General features: G+C 59.6%; 3 protein-coding genes across 12 annotated transcripts in view; 2 read left to right on the forward strand and 1 right to left on the reverse strand.

The window, feature by feature from the left end:
- KCNIP3 (potassium voltage-gated channel interacting protein 3) overlaps nucleotides 1-5,301 on the forward strand; it is an 81,063-nt gene extending 75,762 nt beyond the window's left edge. The window contains exons 7-9 of one of the 2 annotated variants that reach the window (XM_073325328.1): nucleotides 535-639; nucleotides 1,642-1,704; nucleotides 2,619-5,301. In XM_073325328.1, the coding sequence (XP_073181429.1) occupies nucleotides 535-639; nucleotides 1,642-1,704; nucleotides 2,619-2,666 (216 nt within the window). In that variant the 3' untranslated portion in view covers nucleotides 2,667-5,301. The remainder of the gene's footprint in view (nucleotides 1-534; nucleotides 640-1,641; nucleotides 1,705-2,618) is intronic. The other variant, XM_073325327.1, reaches the window with a different exon arrangement.
- A 1,432-nt stretch (nucleotides 5,302-6,733) lies between these two features.
- LOC140903514 (oxaloacetate tautomerase fahd2, mitochondrial-like) lies at nucleotides 6,734-13,455 on the forward strand. 4 transcript variants are annotated; one of them, XM_073324884.1, is made up of 8 exons: nucleotides 6,734-6,839; nucleotides 8,373-8,650; nucleotides 10,088-10,304; nucleotides 10,880-10,939; nucleotides 11,306-11,468; nucleotides 12,154-12,286; nucleotides 12,597-12,684; nucleotides 13,285-13,455. In XM_073324884.1, the coding sequence occupies exons 2-8, from the start codon at nucleotides 8,487-8,489 to the stop codon at nucleotides 13,345-13,347; spliced, it is 888 nt and encodes a 295-aa protein (XP_073180985.1). In that variant the 5' UTR covers nucleotides 6,734-6,839; nucleotides 8,373-8,486; the 3' UTR covers nucleotides 13,348-13,455. The 4 variants fall into 4 exon arrangements, with proteins under 4 accessions (XP_073180985.1, XP_073180988.1, XP_073180987.1 ...); XM_073324887.1 differs by having other exon boundaries at nucleotides 6,735-6,839; nucleotides 12,178-12,286; XM_073324886.1 differs by lacking the exon at nucleotides 6,734-6,839 and adding an exon at nucleotides 7,935-8,015.
- A 448-nt stretch (nucleotides 13,456-13,903) lies between these two features.
- LOC140903513 (glycerol-3-phosphate acyltransferase 2, mitochondrial-like) overlaps nucleotides 13,904-23,131 on the reverse strand; it is a 175,081-nt gene continuing 165,853 nt past the window's right edge. For 4 of the 6 annotated variants that reach the window (XM_073324880.1, XM_073324877.1, XM_073324879.1 and 1 more), the window contains 9 exons: nucleotides 19,677-19,747; nucleotides 18,947-19,208; nucleotides 18,373-18,521; nucleotides 18,145-18,222; nucleotides 17,242-17,553; nucleotides 15,697-15,817; nucleotides 15,016-15,081; nucleotides 14,422-14,477; nucleotides 13,904-14,210 (listed from right to left, as the gene is read on the reverse strand). In XM_073324880.1, the coding sequence (XP_073180981.1) occupies nucleotides 14,094-14,210; nucleotides 14,422-14,477; nucleotides 15,016-15,081; nucleotides 15,697-15,817; nucleotides 17,242-17,553; nucleotides 18,145-18,222; nucleotides 18,373-18,521; nucleotides 18,947-19,208; nucleotides 19,677-19,747 (1,232 nt within the window). In that variant the 3' untranslated portion in view covers nucleotides 13,904-14,093. Of the gene's footprint in view, nucleotides 14,211-14,421; nucleotides 14,478-15,015; nucleotides 15,082-15,696; nucleotides 15,818-17,231; nucleotides 17,554-18,144; nucleotides 18,223-18,372; nucleotides 18,522-18,946; nucleotides 19,209-19,676; nucleotides 19,748-23,131 lie in introns of those variants that run through there. The other 2 variants (XM_073324882.1, XM_073324883.1) reach the window with 2 other exon arrangements.

The raw sequence follows: 23,131 nt of genomic DNA on the forward strand, positions 1-23,131 counted from the left end.
TGCTTAGCTCGACAAGGTCACGGCACAAGAGAATAGATGACTGTTAATTAGCACTTTTCCTCAGTCGATCTCAAAGCCCCTTACAAAGGAAGTCAGTAACGTTCTTCCCATTTTACAGATGGGGAAACTGAGGCACAGAGCGGCGATGTGATTTGCCCAAGGTCACCCAGCAGGCCAGTGGCAGAGCTGGGAATTAAACCCAGGTCTCCTGAGTCCAGTGCTCCGTCCACTAGACCGTATTGCTGCCATTTGCCTGGAGGTGGGCAATGGGGGACGTCTGGTATTGTGGCTGGGATACACCTAAAATCCCCGGGCTCCCGCTGCGCGATGGTTTCTCCTACTCCCTCACTCAATGGAGTTAACCCCTCCGTGGGGATGCAGCTCATAGGGCCTGCCGGGAAACCCATTGTTTCGCCCTCATGATTTTCGATTGGCCCTGATGCCGACCTGAACCTGGCTGAGACCGGAGCACGGTGGTGGGCTTTGTTTGGGCTGCCTCCCAATGCTGAGCGCGTCTCCCTCGTTCTCTGCCAGGAGATGCTGGCGATCATGAAGTCCATTTATGACATGATGGGCCGCTACACGTACCCGGTCCTCAGGGACGATGCCCCTGTAGAGCACGTGGAGAAGTTCTTCCAGGTAAGTCAGCTCGTAGGCGCCTTTTGCTAACCAGGGCAGTGGGCTTGGGCCACACACCCGTAGGTTCCGAGTTAGCCAGAGGGCAGAAGGGCCTGGTTCCTCCAAAAGCCCAGCCGCAGAGGGCCTGAGTCTGGTCTTGCTTACCCTGGTGTAACTCAGAAATGGTGTCTTGGAAGTCAATGGAATCACAGGTGCTGACTTGTATATTTCCCGGTGGGTGCTCCACCCCCAGTCCACTTGAGGCTCCGCCCCGTCCCACAAGGCCCCACCTTTGCTCTGTCTTTTCCCGCCCCCCCCCCCCCCACGCTTTCCCCCGAGGCCCCGCTTGCTCCCTCCTCTCCGCCCCCCGGCTCCACTCAGCAGCTCCCACCCACCGAACAGCTGATCCGGGGAGAGCCCCAGGCCGGAGCCAGCGTGGCTGGTGGGTGCTGAACACCCCCTACCTTTTCCCCCAGGTGCTCGGGCCCCAGAGCCCCTACGGAGTCGGCGCCTATGCGTGGAATTATGCTGGGGTGGGAAGGGTGTGGGCGCGGGATTAGTTTCACTGACACAGGGGCAGACGCAGATTCCCACATGGCTGCAGGCAGGAGGCAGAGGGCGGGGGCCGTGGCTGGAAATTCTGCCGCAGACCCTGGCAGCTGCAGAGGCGGGGGCCCCATTAGGGACTCCTGATGCGGATTCACTGAGATTGGGTTACAAGCCACAGACACACTCCGGTCCCGGGGGGGCCGCTCCATTACAGACCTTAGGCCTGGGCTGGCAGGCAGGAAGGAGCACAGGTTGGGAGGAGCGTCCCTGATGGGGGCTCACAGCCGCAGGGCAGAATGCAGGCAGCGAGAGTCCATCCCCAGGCGCAGAGGCCTGCCAGGATCGCAGGAAGGTGGACTTTAGGGTACAGCCGGGCGCAGCGGGGTGGAGGGGGGGAGCACGTTCTTGCACATAGGCCCAGAGTCGCCGGGACCGCCGCACCCGCACCTGCTGAGTGTTGCTTTTCCGTTTCAGAAAATGGACAGAAATCGGGACGGCGTGGTGACAATCGAGGAGTTTTTAGAGACCTGTCAAAAGGTGAGCGGGTCGCTGCTGTGGATTCTTCATCGCCCTCCGGGTACTGCAGACCCCTCTCCTCTTCCTCTTGACCACATCCTTGGCCCCTCTTCTGGATTCAGAGCCCATCTTACCCATCTTTCTTTCCTAGTGTCCATCTTACCGATTGGCCCGGTGCATTCTGCAGCCAGGACACTGATTCATCTGACCCTCCACATTCCAGTCACACCGTTTCTAATCCCTTTAGACTGCAGCTTCCCCCCGTCCAGATCCTCTCCTCTTGTGAAACGTGGGCTGTGGGATTCCACGCAGTGATTCCTGCCACGGAGGCACTTACTGCATAAGCGAAGAGGGGATGGTGCGGTCGTAGGGAGGCAGGCGACCAGACCAAGCTCCGTTAAGGGCAGGTTGATTTGACTCCTGGAGCATGCCCCCGTGTGGGTGGTAGCACATGAGCAGTGCTAGATGACACACGTTGGCTCAGTAACGATCCTTAGCTAATTTCATCGGCAGATCTCAAAGCACTGTCCAGAGCAAGTCAGTCCTCCTATCCCTAGTGGGAAAACAGGCGCAAAGCGAGGACGTGACTTCCCCAAGTTCACCCAGTAGGCCGTCTCTGTCAGATGTATTGTTATTATTACTGTAGCAATTAAGAGGTGCACCCACCCAACCAGTTGCCCATTGTTAGGCATTGAACAGACGTGTGTGATTCCCTGCCCCAAAGGGTTTACAATCTATACAGAGCCAAAGAGTGGGGGAGGGAAACTGAGGCATGGAGAGGGTGGTGACTTGCCCAAGGTGTCACAGCAGGGCTGAGACCAGCTCTCAAATTTCCTGTCTCCCAAGCCGCTTCCTCATTCACTGAACCACAAATCTCCCTTGATTGTGTTGTTTCTGAACCGTTGCCCTGGCCTTTCTCTCTCCTCCCTTTCCAGGACGAGAACATCATGAGTTCCATGCAGCTGTTCGAGAATGTGATCTAGAATGCAATCTCATCTCTCCCAGCGCGGCTGCCTCCTGGCCTGCACGCAGACAGACGCCTCAGTCTGTCTCTCTCGTTAAGCACACACACATCTTTATGAGGAGAAAAACAAACTCTTTTTATATTTAAAAACAAACAAAAAAACAACCAAAAAAAAAAAGAGAGGACATGATCATGTTTGCTCCCGACACTGACTGGATTCTCATTTGAAGGGCAAGAGGAGACAGAGAGAGATTGGGTTTCATGGATTTGTCTGACCTAGCAGAGGGATTGGCTAGCTCTCCCCTAGGATATAGCCAGGGACTGCTGCACAGCGTCAAATACCACCCATGGGAAAGAGACCAGCCTCGTGGATTAAGCTCAGCACTTCTCACATGGTAGCTGGATGGAAAAGATGTTTGCATGTGGGAGGTGGAGTTCTTCTCACTCGCACCAAGTGAGACCCTAGCAATGGGGCAGTTACTGGGTTCCATCAGGAAAACGAGGGAGAGGCATTTACTGAAGAAGAAATAGGTCTCTAGCTAGATCCTCAGCTGGCACAATTTGGCATAACTCCATGGACTTCATACCCCCATTGCGAAATTTGACTTCAACTGAACTCCATCAATTTTTACCAGCTGAGGACCTGCTCTTCACTTTTCCATGTGCAGGTAGCTCCTGGGCCAAGATCCTGGAGCCTGAATGTCTCTCAGCTGAGAGAGGACGGTTGGTGGACATCTAAATAGAAGACATTCCTGACTGTTGGGAATCATCTGCAGAACTTCAGTTCTAAAAGCACAAGAGTGTCCATTCAAAGGCAGGTTCCACATTGTGTGTGAATGTTAGAGAGTGTACAGAGCCTTCAACGAGACTTCCTCGGTAGCGTCCCCAGAGAAGGGAAGCAAAGGAAGAAGCTAGCACGCCTTCTCCCCAATCACAGTGAGAATGAATGTCCCTCCACCCGCAGCGGTAGGGGAGAACAAGGTATCTTCACTCAGACAACTGGAATGGGGCGATCTGCAACAAAGAAACAGGATTTGAATTTCCTGAAGCAGAAATACAAGCACAAATACCCTGGCCCTTCCAAACTGGAGGAGGAGACGGGCCCTCGCTGTTACGTTCTGGAGCTGAAATTTTCCATCGTTTTCCACTGGTCCATCATCTCCATCAGCCCTGGCTCAAAAATCTGTTGACTGGAATTGAGGGTTACACTGGGAACCTGTTATTCTGTGGGATGGGCAGTGTTGTGTATCTGCGTTGGTCCCCGCGTGTGTGAGAGACAAGGTGGGTGAGGTACAACCTAGTTTAAGTCCAGCTTCTGTTGGTGGCGAGGGCAAGCTTTTGAGATACATGGAGACAGAGGAAGAGCCCTGTGTAGCTCAAACTTGTCCTCTCCACCAGCAGAAGTTGGTCCAGTAAAAGATATTACCTCACCCACCGTGTCTCTTCTGTGACACTGGAAGCTGATGGGCGATGACTTACGAATATGTCCAAAGCTCCAGGCTGCAGTTGAAAGTCATAAGTCAAATAGGGCGTGAAATATCACCTATCCATGGGGGACGTTTTCAAGGTTTGGTTTCAGGGACTGTGTTTTGTTCTGGATTTTTTAACAAGTGACTATTTCCAGGACTGAGATGAGATCTGCCACGGGGCGAACAAGTCTTGAAAGAGGCCAGAGGGTTGGAAAAGCCAGCTGGAAAGCAGCGCATGTAGGGCTAGACAAGACACTGGGCATCGGGTTTGGTAGGGAAAGCTCTGCATCCAAGAGGGTGTCATCCTCAAGATCCAAGTCAGGGATAAGTCAGTACAGTCTCTAATGAGGAACTTTCTAAGTAGCTGGCTGCTCCATCTCACTGGGATTTCCTGTTTGCCATGTCAGAGTCAGAGCCATGGGGTATCTGTTTCCATGCCAATAGAAATCCCTAAGATGAGGTGACCTAGAGAGACTCCCCTTTCAGTTCCTTCAGTAACCTTGGATGCGTCTGGTTACTGAATGACCCCGTCTCGCTGCAGATGGAACAGTGTCTGGTTAGAAGAGCACCAAGCCTGAGAAATAGTCCCTGGGTCTGCAGTGGGGAAGAGCCCACCAAACACTCTGGGGAAGAGAAGGTGTCCTGGTGGAAGTTGTCACTGATGCTTAAGCTAGTGCAGGCTCTGCCTCTTTCTCACAGGCCTTCCCCCTTGGGTACAACCAGATCCACCTTTATCCCTCATGACCCCCAAGTCCTCCAGCCCCACTTCCCAGATCTGAACTAGCACCAGGAGCCGGACTTTTAACCACTCAGACTCAGTCCTCATCTTCCTCTCAACCTCTCTCAGTGCCCAAAGGCTGCCTCTCTCTCTGCCCAAGGCCCAGATCGGTCTGTTTCTGTCTCCCACTGCCAAGAAGGCTCTGAATTCCGTCCGTCTCTCCCTCTCCTCTACCCTAAGCCCTCTCCCGGAGGCAGTGAGTTTGCACTCGATACTTCCTGACATATGTACAGTATAAGGAATGGCCGCATGTCTCACTAGCAGTAGCCTTTACTCCAGTGCCCCATATCTCACGACCACCCTTACAGCACAATCTGGGGAGACAGTCGTCGGTTCCTGTTCTCTGTAACTACTTGATATTCAGTCACTGTATATTTTAATAAAATAAACTGAAAAAAAAAAAAAGAAAAAGAAAAGGCTCCCATCCATTTTGCTTCCTTCTCTGGCCGCAGAGCCCAACTGGTTCTGTATCCAATTCCTTCCCGTGCCATGAAACACAGCTGATAGCATGAACACGGTTCCATTCTTGCTGTCTATCCTGGGCCCCTCTTTCCATATCCACTTGGGATGGGCCGTGTTACGGAGGCTGAGTAAGGGAGACCCTGGAGGTGTGGAACAACTCTGCTGGGCACCATGCACAGAGCGGGGGATGCCTGCAGTTTAGCCCGTGCAGCGCTGGTTGATTCATGCCTTTGGACAAGCTCAGCCATTTTCCTGTAGGCTGCTGTGCTTGGAAGAAGTGATGCTGTAACGTGACAGAAAGGATCACCCTCGAGGAGACAGTCCTGACCCACGGTTCTGCCCTGCTTTGCTCGGCACGCGCCTGCAGCACCCAGCGCCATGCGCCTAGTTTATTAATGTGTTATTTTAATGACAGTTCCTAGGCGCCCCAGTCATGGACACGGGCTCGGTGGTGAACAAACACAGAACAAGCCTTCCACTGCTGCTGGTTTCTGATCCTTCCATTGTGTTGGCAAGGCGGGGGGATGGCTGACAGCAGGAGGGCAGGGGGCTGAGATGAGGCAGATGAAGGTAGGGAGCAAGGACTGCTGGGGGGCGGGAGGAGGCGGGTTTTCTGGAGCAGGGTGCGGGGGGATGGCGGGGCCGATCTCTCCAGCCCTGCAGTAAAGAGGGGGCGTGAAGGGCTAGCGGGCTCCCTGTGGGCCCTGGCCACTGGGGCATGCCCCAGCTTCTGGAGTCACGTGGTGGGGGGAGCGGAGCCGAGGGGGGGCCCGCGCTCTCCCAAGGGGGCTGGCCTGCAGCGGCGGAGCGGGAGGAAGCGTGACAGCCCGCAGGGGGCCGCGTTAGAGCCCCGGCCCCGAGCAGCTGCTGGTGCACCCCGTGAGCCGGGCCAGGGCGTGTCAGGCCGATGGGGTGCAGCACCTTGGGGTGCAGCCGGGAGCTGCTCTGCCCTGCAGATGGGGGCGCCCATGGGGGTCTGCTGGGGCGGGGAGGGGGCACAGGGCGACCCCTATGGAAGGTAACTGGTTCCCTAGTTATGATGGCGCAGCCTGGGGCCTGCCCTGCCCCACGCTTTGCCCCTAGTGTCATGGCGCCCAGCCGGGCTCACCCCACGCTTTGCCCCTAGTGTCATGGCGCCCAGCCGGGCTCGCCCCACGCTGTGCCCGTGGTGTCATGGTGACAGCCAGTCACGCTCTCTGAGGGCACAGACGAGTGGGCGGGGCTTATTAGCTAGCGGTTTATTGGTGGCAGCCCGTGAAGTCCTGCCCTAGCCGCTCTCTGATTGGATGTTAGGTCCCCCGCCGCCCTCGTTGCGAGGGGAGGAGGAGGAGAGGTGGTAGGTTTTTTATTGGTTCCCCGCCGGCCGGAGACTGTGATGGCGTCACAGGTCGGTGACAGGGGCGCGGCTCGGCTTTGTGACGGCATCGGCGAGCGACCGCAGGAGCTGCGGCAGGCCCGCAGCCACCCCAGAGCCGCTGAGCAGGTAGCGGGGGAGGGGCCCGGCGGGCCCTGTGCGGGGGGGTCAGTCCCGCTCCCGGGGGCGGGGCGGGGCGGGGCGGCCTGGCGCTGCCCCCCCCCCCCCAGCACCTGCTCGCTGGGCTCAGCGACTGCCCGTTCCCCCCCCCCCCCCGCCCGCTCGCTCCGGCCCCGCCCCCGGCCCCGCCCCGTTAGATCCAGCCCCGCCTCGGCCCGCGTCTGCCCAGCGGCTCCAGCCCCGCCCCCCCCGGCCTGACAGAGGGGACCCCCCCCGCCTCCCTCGCGACCCCCCCCGCCTCCCTCTCTTCCCCCCCCGGCCTCACAGAGCGACCCCCCCGCCTCCCTCTCTCCCCCCCCGGCCTCACAGAGCGACCCCCCCGCCTCCCTCGTGCCCCCCCCCCGGCCTCACAGAGCGCCCCCCCCCGCCTCCCTCGTGCCCCCCCCCCGGCCTCACAGAGCGCTCCCTCGTGCCCCCCCCCCGGCCTCACAGAGCGACCCCCCCGCCCCCCCCGCGCCCCCCCCGCGCCCCCCCCGGCCTCACAGAGCGACCCCCCCGCCCCCCCCGCGCCCCCCCCCGGCCTCACAGAGCGCCCCCCCGCCTCCCTCGCGCCCCCCCCCCGGCCTCACAGAGCCCCCCCCCCGCCTCCCTCGCGCCCCCCCCCCGCCTCCCTCGCGCCCCCCCCCCGGCCTCACAGAGCGCCCCCCCCGCCTCCCTCGCGCCCCCCCCCGGCCTCACAGAGCGACCCCCCGGCCTCCCTCGTGCCCCCCCCGCCTCCCTCTCTCCCCCCCCCGGCCTCACAGAGCGACCCCCCGCCTCCCTCTCTCCCCCCCCCCCCGGCCTCACAGAGCGACCCCCCCGCCTCCCTCTCTCCCCCCCGGCCTCACAGAGCGACCCCCCCGCCTCCCTCTCTCCCCCCCGGCCTCACAGAGCGACCCCCCCGCCTCCCTCTCTCCCCCCCCCCGGCCTCACAGAGCGACCCCCCCGCCTCCCTCATGCCCCCCTCCTTGGCCTCACAGAGCGACCCCCCCCGCCTCCCTCTCCCCCCTCTGGCTTCACAGAGGGGACTCCCCCCCCGCCTCCCTCGCCCCCTCAGCTTCACCGAGGGGCCCCCCCCTCACCCCTGTGACACCGTCGGGTTCACAGCCCGGGCCTCTGTGGCGCCATGGGAATCCGGATGCAGCCGTGCGTGACCCTGGCGAACAACTGCGTGTCCCAGGGGTTGAGCCCTGTGTGTGACCAGTTCCCCCCCGTGGTAGAGCGAGATCCCAGGTTCTGGTTACTTTCCCTTGGGGCGGTCAATAGGGGGCCCGCCAGCCAAACCTGGGCTGCCGGACGCTTTCAGACAGACCCTGAAATATTTGTATTTATGTATTTATTTATTTATCTGTCATCATTATTATTCCTGTATTTTCTCTGGAGTCTGGACCTTGACCAAGAATTTGGAACTTGACCAAAAAAATGATAGTTACCACTGCTGGGCAGAGATCCAACCCGCGTGGATGGATGACCCGTCCACGCTCGTTTGTCTCTCTCCTGCAGGATCTGATGCCGGTGCTGGTCCTAAGAGCCCTTCCAGCGACTCTGAGACTGAGCTGGAGGCTGCCCGGCTGGGGCAGGACATAGGCCAGGGACGTTTCCCATCGAGCTAAGGCCATGAGGCTGGTCCAGTTCCAAACCGGCTCGGATGGGCCCAGGATTGGGCTGGAGGAGAAAGATGGTGGCAACGTGATTGATTTAAATGCTTTCGACCCCTCCCTGCCCAGAAGGATGAGGGAGTTCCTGGAGGAAGGGGACGCAGCACTGGCCCTAGCGAGACGGTAAGTGCGGCTCTCCAGCGACCCTGCAGGGGGTGCTGGAAGCTGTTTCCACCCTGAAAGGCCAAGCAGACCCTCACGCTAACAAGCCCCCCATCCAGGGGCTGTCCCCTTCTTGTGCGTCGGTGCTTGGGTTTCCCTGCCGCTTGGCACCCTTGTGGGCTCCCCACACCTGCCGCAGCTGTGCCAATGGGGGCTTTAACAAACAAAAACCAATGGGGGTAGGGGAGGCAGGCACAAGAGGTGAAGGCCTGGGGCTCGCTGTCTGATCTGTCCTGTCTGCACAGCGTGAAGAGTTACAGATTTAAGCCTGGATCCTCAAAGGTATTTAGGCACATACCTCCCAATGATTTCAGTGAAAGTGAAGTGCCTAAATACCTTTGAAGGTCTGGGCTTCAATGACTAGAAAGCAGGGAATGGAGAAGTCAGATTCTCTCAGTGATGCCCAGTGTCTCTGCAGGCTACATTTAAATCCTTATGCTAATAACCCTTAGTGCCTCTACAGATCGTCTTCTCCAGAAATTGCAGTGATCCCAAAGCTGGGAGGAAGCATGGCTCAGTGGCTAGAGCACTGGGCGGTCAAGAGCCCTGGGCAGAGGCGCTGACTTTCTAATGTGCCGGGGGGGGGCTCCCCCCTGCTCTGCCCCAGGACCTGCCCCCACTCCACCCATTCCCCCAAGGCGCTGCCTCTTCCCTCCCCCAACTGTGCCCTGCCCTCACTCCACCCTGTCCACCCCCGGTGCCTCCTGCACACCGCGGAGCAGCTGATCACGATGGGCAGGAGGTGCTGTTGGGGGGGGAAGGCACTGATCAGTGGGGCCGCCTATGGGCGGGAGGGAGGTGCTGATAAGAGACTGCCAGTGGGTGCTAAGCACCCACTATTTCTTTTTCTGTGGGTGCTCCGGCCCTGGGTTCTAGTCCCAGATCTACCATGGACTCAGCGCATGGCCTTGGGCAAGGCATTTCCCAGCCTCATGCTTCAGTTTCCCTGTCTGTAAAACAAGGGGATAATGAACCTCTAAGCACTTTTAGAGCTAGGGACGGGACATCCTTCGATGGGCACTAGGGGGCACAGTTGTTATTCCTGAGATTTGGAAGCTGGTTAGGAAAGGGGTGGATGTGTACAGCTGGGATTGTCCTAGTCCTGGACCCACGCTCTGACTGGTCATTCTCAGTGCAGGATTCTCAAGGCACTGTCTGTGCAAGAGGTAGGTGTGAGCCCCATTTTACAGGAGGGAAACTGAGGCACAGGGAGGGGCAAGAAATTGCTTACAGCTACACAGGAAATCCATGCCAGAACTGGAAGTAGAATCCAGGGGATCCAGTTCTCCCAGTCCCTTGCTTTGACCACTACACCAGTGTCCCTGGCTTCCCCAGTGAAGAGCCTCCCCCATTCTCTCAGCATCCCTTATATCTGCCCCTTCCCTCCTCTGTCTCTAGGGCTCAGGAGTCTGGCCAGCACATCCTGCCACGCTCTCAGGTGACCCTCTTGGCCCCCATAACCAACCCGGGGAAGTTGATCTGCGTGGGGCTGAATTACGCAGACCACTGCCGGGAGCAGAACATAAACATCCCCGAGGAGCCCATCATCTTCAGCAAGTTTCCCAGCTGCATCACTGGCCCCTACGACGACATCATCCACCCAGCCGAGAGCAACGTAAATACCCCTTGCTCCTCCTGCCGTGCCCTTGGGGACCTTTGAGCCGAGACACGCCAGCCCCACCCGAGGATATGTCCATTAAAGGCTCCAGCTAAAGAACTGTGGGAGCAAAGGCCGGGGGTGCCCACTCCGACCATGGAGAATGCTGCTGTCAGTAGGGCGTGGGCCCGGATTTGAGTTGGCCGCGAGCTGCCTCGAGATCTGTTTAATCCAAAAACCCACCGCTAAGAAATTAGGAAGGACGGTTGCTGCTATTTGTGCAAGTGCCCCCTGCTGGCTGTGTCAAGTAATGAGCCACCTAGATGCCAACAGTCCCAAAAGTTACATCCAAATATCTTGCTTAGGGGAGCTACCATGTTGCTGGGCCATAAGCAGGGGGTGTCTCTGCGCTGAGAGGGTTCTGCCCACCTGTCAGTTCTGGCCCTGCCATATCACGAGTGGCGTTTCGCAGGTGTGGGAACAGTGATCTCGGGCATCTCTGATTGCCTCTCCCTGTGGTACCTGAGCCCTGATTGCCTCTGTGCCCTCTGGACTAGGGGCAGAGACTCAGACTTGCCTGTTTCCTTCTCTAGGAAGTCGACTGGGAGGTGGAGCTGGCATTTGTCATTGGGAAGAAAGGGAAGCACATCAAGGTACGAAAGGAGCTGGGAACGGACTCTGGTGCCACTTCAGGTCTTGGTACTTCAAACCCAGCCCCGGCTGAACGGGGCCATCTGTTTGGTGACTTCAGACCAGGGCATGTGGCAAAAGCCACCCCCGCGGCCCCCTGGTTGGCAAGCTCAGCAGCCAGGCTGATGATTGAACTGAGCGTGCTCCCTTTTCACCACTAGAGGGCATCCCTCTCGGTCAGAGGCGGGGCCTGTTGGGGGCAGTGTGTATGTTAATTCGGCACCGTGGTGCCCGGAGTCGTCGGGCAGCCCCACGTTTGCAGTCTCTCCAGCAGTGGCTCCTGCGTGCGGCTGTGCAGCGACTCCCGTCCCGTTTCCCCCCCCGTCCAGGAATCAGCCGCGATGGATCACGTCGTGGGATTCATGGTTGCCCATGACGTCACCGCCAGGGACTGGCAGATGAAGAGGAATGGGAATCAGTGGATCCTGGGGAAAACCTTTGACACTTTCTGCCCCTTGGGCCCTGCCATTGTCACCAAGGACTCTGTGACAGGTATGGGTCTGGCCCGTCGGTCTCTCCTGCCTGCTGGGCTGTGGTTGCCACAGGGAGGGCTGGGTTGCCTGCACGGGTGCCCTCAGGCTGCGGAGGCTCCCGGGGTGATGCATAAGCAGCCTTTGTCCCCGATTCCTCCTGCTTGCTCCATCACTGCCCTGGGCACGCGGGGTGAGCTCCCAGGCCGCGTGTGGTCGGGTTGGATCAGTATTTGCAGAGGAGCCCTCTAAATCCCAGAGCGCCGCCGGGACTGGGGCGGGTGGCTCAGTACGTGGTGTCCTTCCCCAGTTATTCCTGAACCAGTTCCCCAAGCGTGGCACTAGGGGCGACCCCTAGTGACCCCCAGCTCCTGACACTATTCCCAGCAGGAATCCCAGTGTCCCAGCCCAAATCCAACTGGGGCAATTACCTTCTGCGCCCTACGTTTCCTCCTGCTGCCTCAACTGGTCCCAGCACCCTTCGCTTTGTGGCCCACCCTGTTCTGTGGACTTGCTGTGAGCTGTGGCGTTCCAGCCCAGAGGTGGCCGCAGTGCAGCGGTGAGCAACAGCAGCCCCTTAGATACGGTTTGTCCAACACATTGGGATCTTTCCTGTGATCTGAGGTTTCCTCTCCTGGATCCCCACTCTCGCCCAGCAGGGGAGGTCTGTACAGGGAACAGCCCCACTCTCCCGGTTTATTTTGCAGAGCTGACTGCTCTGTCTCTCTCAGACCCTCACAAGCTGGGAATCCGTTGCAAAGTGAACGGGGAACTTGTCCAGGACAGCAACACCAATCAGATGATCTTCAAAACGCAGGCGCTGGTCGTGTGGGTCTCCCGGTAGGTGCAGCCCCTGCGTCCCCTGCCCTGGGAGCACCAACCACTGTGTTCCTGGGAGCCAGTGCGGTTCTCTGCCCCTCTCTAGGGGCAGGGTCATTGATGGCCCTAGTCTTTAGCAGCGGCTCCTGCTTTGAGAGCCAGAGGGCCTGGGTTTGATCCCTAGTGCTGATCTATGCATGGGGTAGTCTCAGCCCCCTGGCGGGTATCTGGGCATGTCTGAACAACCGTGGCCCTAATGTGGGGGGTGCGTGCGTGCTGGGGGCTCTGTGTCGGGATGCTCTGCTGAAGGGCTGTACCTGGTTCATGGCAGGTTCGTCACACTGTTCCCTGGAGATGTCTTCCTCACCGGGACCCCCCCTGGCATTGGAGCTTTCCGGAAGCCCCCCATATTCCTGAAGGTGAGTGTCAGTCCTGGGGATCCGGACTCCCTACAGCAGGGGCTGTGACAGGAGACATGGGGTGTCCCACGTGGCCCCTGCAGTTGGAGCCACCTGGGCAGATGGTGGTGCCCATCTGCTCAGCACAGACTCAAGGGCTTGCCTGAGCAGCTGGATTTGCAGCACCAGGCTCAGAGATTCCAGCAAGGGAGTGACAGCCCGAGCCTCTTCCCCACGAGGGGATGCACATCACTGCTACTGTCAACAGCGTGTTCCCAGGGGGAGGGGGCTTAGGAGCTGCTGGAGGCTGGAGTCACTTTGCATGTGACGCATCCAGCTCCCAGGGTTTCAGATGAAGCAGAGGGTGACAGATGCTCCCCCCCGGATGGATTTTGTGTAGCAGTTGCAGTTTGTCTCTTCTCGGCATGATGGGGTTCGTCCCACCCTGTGTTCTGGTGGGCAAGGCTAGGGCCATGTCTGATGATGGGCAGACATGAACCCCGGGCTGCTGCTGCAGTAGGGGCTGGTGCAAAGGATTCTGGAAGGCGCTGGGGGGGGGGCCTGCAGGCTGTAGTTGGTAGCTCCTAATGGAAATGTTCCTCTGCGTATCCTGCTTTGCAGAGAGGAGATGTGGTGCAGTGTGAAATTGACCAGCTGGGAGCCCTCCGAAACAAGGTCGTTTGAGGACGCCCCACCAGCGCGGTCCCGGGGCCCAGGAGCGGATCATGGACACGGGCATGCGTGGCACTCCACAGCAGGATTTTGCAATAAAGCTCTCGCGGAAGGGCCGGACCTGCCAGCTTCGGCCGCACTCTGTGCTCAGAGAAACTGGGCTGCCCTGTCAGCACGGTTGGTGTGAAATCCACTCAAACACCCAGCACGAGGGGGGGTCATGCTGCCAGGCAGCCGTTAGAGGGCTGCTCCCCTAGGATTAGACACAGAGCAAGGCAAATAAATGCACATCCCAGCCCTGCTCCATGGGGATGGGGTCCCCCCAGCTGCTCTGTCATGGGGAATGAGTTTGGGGCAGAGTTTATTATACACCACCCCTCCTCTGGGGCTGCATTTGCATAGAAGATCCTGGGCCCACAGTCCAGTTTAGGAGCCAGGAGGGTGGTCCCTGCCGCTCTGATCTCTAGTAACACCAGGGAAAGGAAGCAACACTGAGCCCACCATGGCTGGTTTTTGGGGGGGAACTGCTGGCATGAGCCTGTCCAGTAAAAGCAGGCAGAGACCCAGGCATCAAGAGGCGATTTATTTTTATCTCAAACTCAACCCAGGTATTTCAGCCAAACAACAGGGGTCGTGCTGCGGTGGGTGGATGCCACCCCCGGCCCGGAGATGTTCAACAGGGGATCCTGCCGAAGGGGATTTTTGAAACCGTCACTCCAGGTGGCAGGACAGTTCCTCACACCCCGCCCAGAGCAGCTCTAGCTGGAGGTGAACTGCCCGATGAACTTCTCCAGTTGCTCCTGGTTCCCTTTGGTGCTGAAGGTTTCCGAGAGGTGGAGAATGGGCCCCGCTGGGCCTGGCTGTTCTCTCAGCACCTGGGGGTGGAGAGGGACAGAGGAACTGTCACTTTCCACCCGGGAAGGGGTGGGGGCTGCACAAGGAGAGACCATATCTGCCTGGTGGGCCAGGCTGAGGGGAGATTACAGGGAGGGACAGAACATCCCAGCAGCCATCCCTAAATTACCATGATGGGCTGAACCGACCTCCCCAGAATCACCAGGGTACAGACAGGTGGGGCACACTCACCCCCAGCTCCTTGAAGGTGCGGACGGAGCTCGCAGCCAGGCTCCTGTTCGTGCACTCTGGAAAGAGACGCAGTAACAACGTGAGGGCCAGGCGCAGCACAGGGCGGGCCAGGCACAGCACGGGGCATGCCAGCCCCAAGCAACCCTCCCAACCCACCTCCTCCGGTTGTTTCACTCCCACTCCTTTAGTTCTGGTCTGGGGCCTACAACGCAGCCTGGGCAGGTAAGACCCCATTTCAGCTGCCCGCGTGGGGCTCCTGTGGGCTGCAGGAGGGAAGACAGGGACCCCCCCATCCAGTATGCTGCCTCTCTGCCCAGTAACTCCATGGATCGAGGGCCCTTCCTGCCCCCTGCAGGTTTACAGCCCAGCTCCGTGTTTGCCCACCAGCAGCTGGAGCTGGCAGACAGGGAGAGCGATTTCTTGACCCGTGCCCAGAGAAGCCCGTCACTTCCTGGTGCTGTTCCCGCTCTGCCCTAGAACTCCAGCCGGGGAGGCCGCTGGGATGAAGCCTCCCTAGCAGGGCGAGGAAAGGGTTGGACACGGGGCGGGGCAGCAGCTCCCTAGCAGCACAGGGAGGCTGGATCTCAAACTCACCGAAGGAGCCGTCCTCTCTCGCCTTCCTCACCAGGAACCGCTGCAGCTTCTCCAGGTACTCCAGCTCTGGGGGAGGCAAGCAGAGAGCGTGGGAGAGGAACGCGAGGGGGAGCCCAGCCAAGGAACCAACATTCTGGGTCTGCTCCTCAGCCTAGGGACGTCGGGGCAGCTCTCACCTCGGTAGGGCTACACTGATTTACAGCGGCGGCCTCCTCTCCACACAACAAGCCCAGCCAGGAAAATGAGCCCCTGGGCGCAGCGGGAGACCCAAGCTGCATGCCCCCAAAGGAGCTAGAGCCATGGCTGTTCTCCCAGCACAGGCGTGGGTCATGAGCCCTGCTGAGTGACCTAGGGCAAGGCATGTTGCTGCTCTGTGCCTCGGTTTCCCTGGTGGTAGATCCCAGGGCTAGGAGAGTCCAGCCGTTAAGGGGGAAAGCACCACATTTCATGTGCCCGGCGCTATTTGGGGTTTGGCGGGGAGCCCCAGTGCTGGCTGGCAGACACGGTCCGAGCCGCTGCCTGCGAGCCCCCCCATTCAGCTGGACCCAGCACCGCCCTTGGGTGTCAGGCCCCAAGTCTGCTCTCGTTGACCCCTTGGATCTTACAGGCCTAGAGGGGGAGCTCAGCCCCTGGCTTTGCTAACACACTGGTGAATGCAAGGTGCGGGGTGGGGTTTCCTACCTCGCTCAGGGCAGCCAGACTCCGCCAGGAAGGCAGCGGCTCTCTCAAAGGTCTTCAGCAGGGGGCCTAGGAGGCCGCAGAGGAAGAGGAAGAAATCGGGGCAGTTGTCCAGCTGGCTTATCTGCAGGGAGAGGGAATGCCTGGGCTCAGCCTGGCTGGACCTACCCTTAGACAGGAGGTGGTGAAATAGGGCTCTGCTAGTCACAAGTGAAATGAGTTTGGTGGGACTCAACTTCCTCTCAAGGGGAGAGCTGCCAACATCACATACAACAGGGAAGGGCCGGGGCTGGGACAACGGGGGGCTGTGGGTCAGGACTGAAGGGCAGTGGCAGAGCTATGGGGGAGCCCAGGGCTAGGATATTGGGGGGCAGCAGGTCAGGAGTAAGGGGAATTGGTAGAGCTGTGGGTCAGGATTGACCCTCACCACCTATTTACCTTATGTCCCCAACTCAGGCTGGTCTGAATCTTGCCCCAAGGGCCACCCCATCTGTCTGTTGCCGGGGGGGGAGGTGTCTTCTCTCAGTGTCCACATCACCCGACCCCCGACAGCAGAGAGAGGGTTTGGGGGTAGCTCACAGGGCAGGAGACACCCGGGTGTCTCCGAACGGGGGGGGGCTGGGGCAGCCCCTGTTCCCGCTCCCCCTGGCTCCTAGCCTGGCAGTTTCAGTGACACCATCACTCGCTGAGCCAAGCAACACGCCAGAGAGCGACCGTAACCACCTGCCACAGTGTCGGGGACAGACGCTGGATCCACGCGAGGGGGAAGAGCCTCCGGCTGACCAGAAGATGGTGCTGCAGAGCCAGACGCAGGCTCCCGCAGCCCATGCACAAGTGTGACGAGTTCAGAGGACTCCGTTCTCAGCCCCCGCCCGTTAATTACAGAGAACTTTGCTCCAGTTTGGAGGAGCAGCCCACGCAGCTGGCATTTTCAAGAGACAGGTTGTGAACCTGGGCTGTGCCGTGTGATCGTGGGGAAAACAATAGGAGCGGGAATTAATATGATAATTTGATGTTCTCTTACAATGAGGCTGGGTTGGGAGGGCGACAGATCCCCTCCCACGTGCCGCCAGACCAAAAGGAGAACGTGTTCCCCCAGCAGCAGGGAACTGACAGCCCAGAGAGGCCTTGCCCCCCCGTGCAGGAGCGTGGGGGGTCATGGGGCAGGTGGATGCTGGTGCACAGGGACTGGAGAGCCCAGGCCAGGGGACGAGGAAACCGACCAGGGGGAGCATGCCTAGTGGTTAGCCATGTTGCCATGACGCTGTGCCATCTAAACACTGAGCTTAGAGGAGGTGACAGGGAGTCAGGACTCCTGGGTTCTCTTCCCATCTCTAGGAGAGGACAGCAGTGTTGGGAAGTGGGGTTAGAGCAGGGGGGGTAAGCTGGGAGTCAGGACTCCTGGGTTCTATCCCCGGCTCTGGGAGATGCAGTGGAGTCTAAAGGTCGGAAGGGGAGGGCTGGGCTGGGATTCAGAACTTCTGGGTTCTAGTCCCGGCTCTACACCAGCTTGCCGAGTCCCTTCCCCTCAGCCGTGCCTCAGTTTACCCAGCTGCAGCAGGAGACCTCCCTGGCAGGCTGCGAGGTGCAACGACCAGCTGGACAGGCAGTTTCCTTGCAGACGGGTAGGAAGGATGGTCCCTCGGGTCTGGAGAACGGCAGAAGGGGCAGGGGTGGCTGGCCAGGAGGAACTAACGCCAGGCAGCCTGATCCCCGCCAGGGTGGTACCTTGAAGCGGCGCTTGCCGGCGTCCTCGTCGTAGTCGCTGTCGCTGTCGTTGAAGTCCTCCATCTCCTTCCACAGCAGCTTCCGCGGGAAGCGCCTCCGGGCGGTGTCGCAGGCCAGCCACTCGCTGGGGGCCTAGGGGAGAAACTGGCTGCCCTGAGCCCTTGGGGCTGGGAACTCCAAGCGGCTGGCAGTCCTCTGGGCGCAGCTCACCCGGCATGCACGCCCTGGTGGGGGCGGAGAGGCTCAGGGCTCCCCACTCCTGCCAAGGTGGTGCCAACCCATCCCCGTGTCAGAGCCTGGGGGAGAGCAGATGGCTCTGGAGACCGGGAACCAGGACACACCTTCCTCTCGGACTCAGCCACCGGTGGGTTCTCAAACCAGTGTCCTCCCTAGCGGGCAAGGCTGGGAAGACTGAACTAACTGGCCATGGCCGTTGGCGGGGATCGCCCCTGCCAGGAGCACGTTGTTCAGCAGAGATCGGGGATGCCGGGCCCCATGGCTAACCAAAGGACTTGGTCTCCCAGCGGGCACCTTTCCCAGCACTGAGGATTCCCCTGCAGGCAGCAGGTGGGCGACGGTGCCCTGGGAAAGGGCCTGGCAGCTTGCACGGGGCAGGCGGGCGACCGGCTGACCCAAGGGAAGGCACCAGAGGCTGGACTCGGCCCCGGACAGCAGGGGGCGTGTTCGGTGCCAGGGACATTAGGGCCTGCGTCCTTCACCTACCTCCTCCGCGACCAGCAGCCCACACTGGATCAGCTTGTCCAGCACATCCTGGCCGTAGCAAGAGACCGACTGGCAGGGCTGCCGGAGGAGACAAACAAGTCAGTGCGGCCCGGCGGGATGCAGAGCGAGAGCAGAGGGTCACTGGGGGGTGGGCACCCCTCAAGAGGAGCAATGCGATGGAGCAGCCCCCCCCCCCCGGCCTCTCCCAGGGTGTCGCGGGGGCCCTACCTGGAGCAGGAGGAAGTCTCTGGGCAGCAACTGGAGCAGTGCCAGGACCTTGCGGCTCAGCTCCTCCTGGCTCAGGACGACAGCCGCGGGCAGCTCGGCGGGGCCCAGGAAGGGCAGCATCTCCACCAGCAGGGCGTTGATGGCGCAGGCTGGGGGGGGGAGGGCTTGGGGCATCGTCACTGCCCAGTCTCCTCCCCTGCCCCCCAGCTCCAAACACATGGCGCGGGGGGCAATTGACAGCCCACCTCCCAGGTCACCTGCCCCCCAACCCCACACACGGTGGAGGGGGCAATGGGCAGCCCCCCCCCAGTCACCTGCCCCCCAACCCCACACACATGGTGCGGGGGGCCACAGGCAGTCCTGCCCCTCCATATCACCTGCCCCACAACTTCATACACATGGGGGGGTATGGGGAGCCCCCTGCCCCTCCAAGTCATCCGCCCCCCAACCCCACACACACGGTGCGGAGGAGGGGGCATGGACAGCCCCTCCCCTCCCCAGGTTCACCTGCCCCCCAACAACCATACGCACGGTGTGGGCGCTGTGGGCAGCCCCTCCCGGCCGGGTCACTCACCCCCCACGGCCTCGCAGGTGAAGACGGGCAGCAGGGCGGCGCTGTGACAGCCCAGCTCCCTCACCGCCGCCTCCGTCTCCCTGGGGGCCACCAGGACGTCCCCCCGCGAGAGGCGGTGCAGGGAGACGCAGCCCCGCAGCAGGCAGAGGGCGTGCAGCACCAGGTCGCGCAGCCGCCCCGAGAAGCCCACGTCGCAGTTCCGCAGCAGGGTCTCCTCCACCAGCCAGGAGAAGTCGGACATGAGCCGGGACAGGAAGACGCCCTGGCGGGGTGGGGAGAAAGGAAGAAAAAGAAAGGGGGGGGGGCTTGAAACCACCAGCCAGCAGGACATGCCCCCCTCCAGGCAACAGAGAAAGGGAGACGAAGAATCCACTCCCCCCAGGCAAAGGGAGCTCTGAAACCAGCCCCGAGCCGGAAAATCGCCTGGGAGAAGGACGCACCCCACGAAAGGAGAACGACAAATCCCCCCCTCCTCCCTGTCAATGGAGACGGGAAGACCCGAAACCTCCATTCAGCCACTGACTCCATCAAGGGGGGGGTCCCTTAAAACCACCATCCAGATAGCAGCTCTCCTGTAACGTGAGGGCCCTTGAAACCACCATCCAGCAGGTCATCCCCAACCTGCCCCCCTCGGTCAGACCACCCCCTAAAGCAAGCAGCTTCCTCCCACACCTGCCTCCAGGACCCCTCCCTCTCCTTCCAGGCCCCGCACCCTCCCGCTTCCCCCTACCTCACGGTGTTTGTGCAGCAAGAGTGCAGACATGATCGCCACGGCCATGACGGCAGAGCAGGAGACGCCGGCTGGAAGGGGATCAAGGAGTGTCCCGTTATCCCCCTCGACACACAGTCCCCTCCTCGCTCTCTTTCACCCTGGGGGGATCCTTAGCCAGGGCCCGAGCGCCTCCGGGAAAGCCCAGCGACCGCCTCGCAGGATCAAGCCCTGCGGTAAGACATTTCTGTGACCCCAGGAAACGTACGTGGGTGGGATGGGCCCTGAGCGGGGCTGCGGTGGGAGCAGGGATGGAGGCAGGGCAAAGGAGATGGATGGATTAAAAAGTCACCGACTTTAAGGCCAGACCAGTTGTGATCATCCCAGACCGGAGACCCTCCCCCGGGGATCCCTGGGCCCACTGACCTGCGGCTGAGCGAGTCAGTTAGAAACACACCCCAGACACCGAGTGCCAGATGTGGCAATGATCCCACGCGGGGAGAGCCAGGCGACTGGTCAGAGCCATGGGAGAGGAGAGCAGATGCAGCACTGATTTGGGACGGGCTCGGTGGCGTCCCCAGATCTGCGGCCGATTCTCTGTGTGACCTGGGGTAAGGTGCCTGGCCGCTCCGTGCCTCAGTTTCCCCTGCTGTGAAATGCAGGTGATGCTGCCTCTTCTCTGCAAGGCTCGGAGATCTCCAGAAGAAAAGGATGACAGGCTGTTCTGAGCAGCTAAGCTCTATTTCCCTCAGCGGGTGCCATTCATGGACGCCGATGCAGACGCAAGAGGAAAACTGACCTGCAAGCCCTGGAGAACCCAACCCAGCACAGAAGAAACCCATCAAGAAGGAGAGAACGGGAGATGGAGCAAAGCATCTTCCCCAGCAGGACCACTGCCGAGAGAGGGATCAGCGTGGATCACGAGCCGCGTCAGGCCAGGCAGAGCATGCTACGTGCAGGACACGGGGCCACGCAGCGTCTCCAGCCCCATCTCTGCGTCCTTTTCAATCAGCGTACGGCGCAGGGTGCCCAACGGGAAGGGTTGGGAGATCCAGGGCAGGGCCTCCGCTCGCGTCCAGCGACCAGGGGAGGAGGGATCCCAAACCTGGCCAGCCCAAGAGGCGTTCTGACCTCGTCCCATTTCACACCACCGTTCGTCACGGCGCCGTGGAAGGAAAACAAATGTCAGCCTCCTGAAAGTTGCCCAATGGGGTTGTTGTCCTCCAGCTGGCTCTACGTTCCAGCCATGACCCCCAGCACCAGGAGATGAGAGCGCCTTGGAGCCTTGAGTGCATTTATCCTCTGCTGGAAGCAGAGGAACCCCAAGAGAGGAAAGAAAGAACGGGTCAGATCTGGAGCTCAGTGTCAAGCCAGTAATTCCACGCTCCCCGTTTCCAGCAGCACCGAACCGAGCAGAACGGGTGCTCGTCTCTGACTGCCCGAGGGTGTAACACGGAGCAGAATCCGGGCGCTGCTCCCGATTTACCGCAGACGTAGCAAAGAGCAGGGACTACCCCAACACCACCATCTAAAGGCTGCAGCAGCCGTAATGAAGAGCAAGCGTTTCAGAGCCCTTCAAAGCCCTGCGTCGCCAACCTGCCCAGTGCAGCACCAGGAGCTGCATCAAGCCCAGCCCCTGCCCTGTCCTGCCAACTGCTGGCTCTCACGCTGGCAGTGCGTCAGCATAGCCAGAGGACACGCGGCTGGCAACAGACATGAGGGGCTCCCGTGGCTGGGGCTGCGAGTCAGACAAAGATTAAAACCTGGTGCTGGAGGATCCCTGCCTGCAAAGGAGGACTTGAAAGGGCAAAGTTCACGGGTGAAAGTCTCAGAAGTCAGGCCTATCCGGTGGTACGGTCATTTTGTCAGCCCCGATCCAGCTGGCCATGCCCAAGGCATAATGGGAAGCAATCTGCTCCGAGCCATCAAAGAGGCACAGATTGGCATGAGAACCCTTAGGCAACTAGTGACGTTTGCTGCTAACAGAACCTGAACCATGGTGCTCGTTAAAGGTCCCCTGCAAATGTGGAAAAAAAATGGCATCTGGGCCTTTGTGCTGTATAAAGAAGAAAGGCCTGAAAAAGGTGCTTTTCTCTTCCTCAGGTTTGTTTTTTAACCTCAGAAACAGCAGCATCAGGACGTCTTGTCGTCCTTGGGCTTGTTTTGCTAGAGAACTTTTTGGAGGACTCGAGAGAGGTGAAGGGGATGGTGGGGTGAATCTGGAACAAAACGACTCTGGCTCCTTGTGTAAAACCACCCAATTAAAAGAGTTAAAAAGAATTAAAAGAAAAGTGAGTTAAAAGAAAAGGTAAGTTCTCATGGGAGCAGCAGCGGATAACCTAGGAATTGCCTAGGAATGAATCAGTGCAGGGTGCCAACCATTCTGTGAGAAACCAGAACCAGCTGCTTCAGAGGAAAGGAGCACGAGTGCTCCCTAGTGGACACTGATGGAATAACCTGCCCAGCAGGGAAGTTTCTTCCTGACCTCTATCCGCGAGTGTCTGGTTCGCGCCCTGAAGCATGGGGTTTTACAGAAACGGGTGTGTGCGGATGTTGTTCATTAGCTAGCAAAGTTTCCAATCCTCGCCTCTTGGCCTCAGTGGCATCATGTGGCAGTGTGATCCACCGGCAAATCACACCATTATCCTCCGCAAGGAGTTGAGCTCTGGTGGGTGATATAGCTATGAAGTGGATACAGTGAGAGAACAGCTGTTTGGAGAAAGGGAGGGGAAAGAAATCCCCAAGATTCCATTGGAAATTTACCGTGGGACCAGAGCTAACCTGCCAGAACCGAGCCCTACAGGGGACTGATTCGCTGCGGGCAGCTCTCCGCACAGCGGAAGCGATCGATCGAGGCTCTGTTTTGCAGAGGCCCTGCCTCCCGTCCGCGTTGTTGTTTGGGCTCTTGCTTCCTGCGGAGTCAGCCGCTCTGCGCAAGCAGTCACGCAGCCGGTGCATTAGCACGTGTGGAGTGTTGTACTCAAATGACAGATAATTGGAAAGTCACATCCACCACGGGAGAGAGCGATAAACTGAAACACAAGCGCGACACGTGAAACGCAGCCTTTATGTAACCAGGCGACTGCGATGGCAATTTAACAAGCCTATTGTTTTCCCCAGCCTCCCTCGGAGGAACTTTTCGGCTTCTGCGCTCTCTAGCTGAACTTTCGGGAATAAAGTTAATTCTCGGTGGGTGAGAAAAAGGATGGACTTGCGGTGAAGGCTCTGGAATGAGAGCCAGGAGATCTAGGTTTAAATCCCCTCTGCCACTCGCTGGCCTGGGACAAGTCACTTGATTCTCAGACCAGACAGTAGCTCAGCAGGCCTGAAAAACAGACCTGGAAACTCTGCCGGGACAACGATCCTTCCCTTCTCAGGGGCTTTGTGCTCAGTAGGAAAAGCTGAGCCCACCCTCTCTCCCAGTCTCAGCACAGGGTAAAATCTTCCGCTCCAGTTTGCCTCGCGGCAGCCAGAAC

The sequence above is a fragment of the Lepidochelys kempii genome, chromosome 26 (assembly GCF_965140265.1).
Source record: "Lepidochelys kempii isolate rLepKem1 chromosome 26, rLepKem1.hap2, whole genome shotgun sequence".
NCBI lineage: Eukaryota > Metazoa > Chordata > Testudines > Cheloniidae > Lepidochelys > Lepidochelys kempii.

Excerpts from the sequence above, each read along its gene's own strand:
- LOC140903514 (XM_073324884.1), top strand. The coding sequence starts at position 8,487 with ATGAGGCTGGTCCAGTTCCAAACCGGCTCGGATGGGCCCAGGATTGGG. Across the intron at positions 11,469-12,153 it reads CACCAAGGACTCTGTGACAG|AGCTGACTGCTCTGTCTCTC; the intron begins GTATGGGTCTGG and ends TTTATTTTGCAG. Across the intron at positions 12,685-13,284 it reads AGCCCCCCATATTCCTGAAG|AGAGGAGATGTGGTGCAGTG; the intron begins GTGAGTGTCAGT and ends CCTGCTTTGCAG.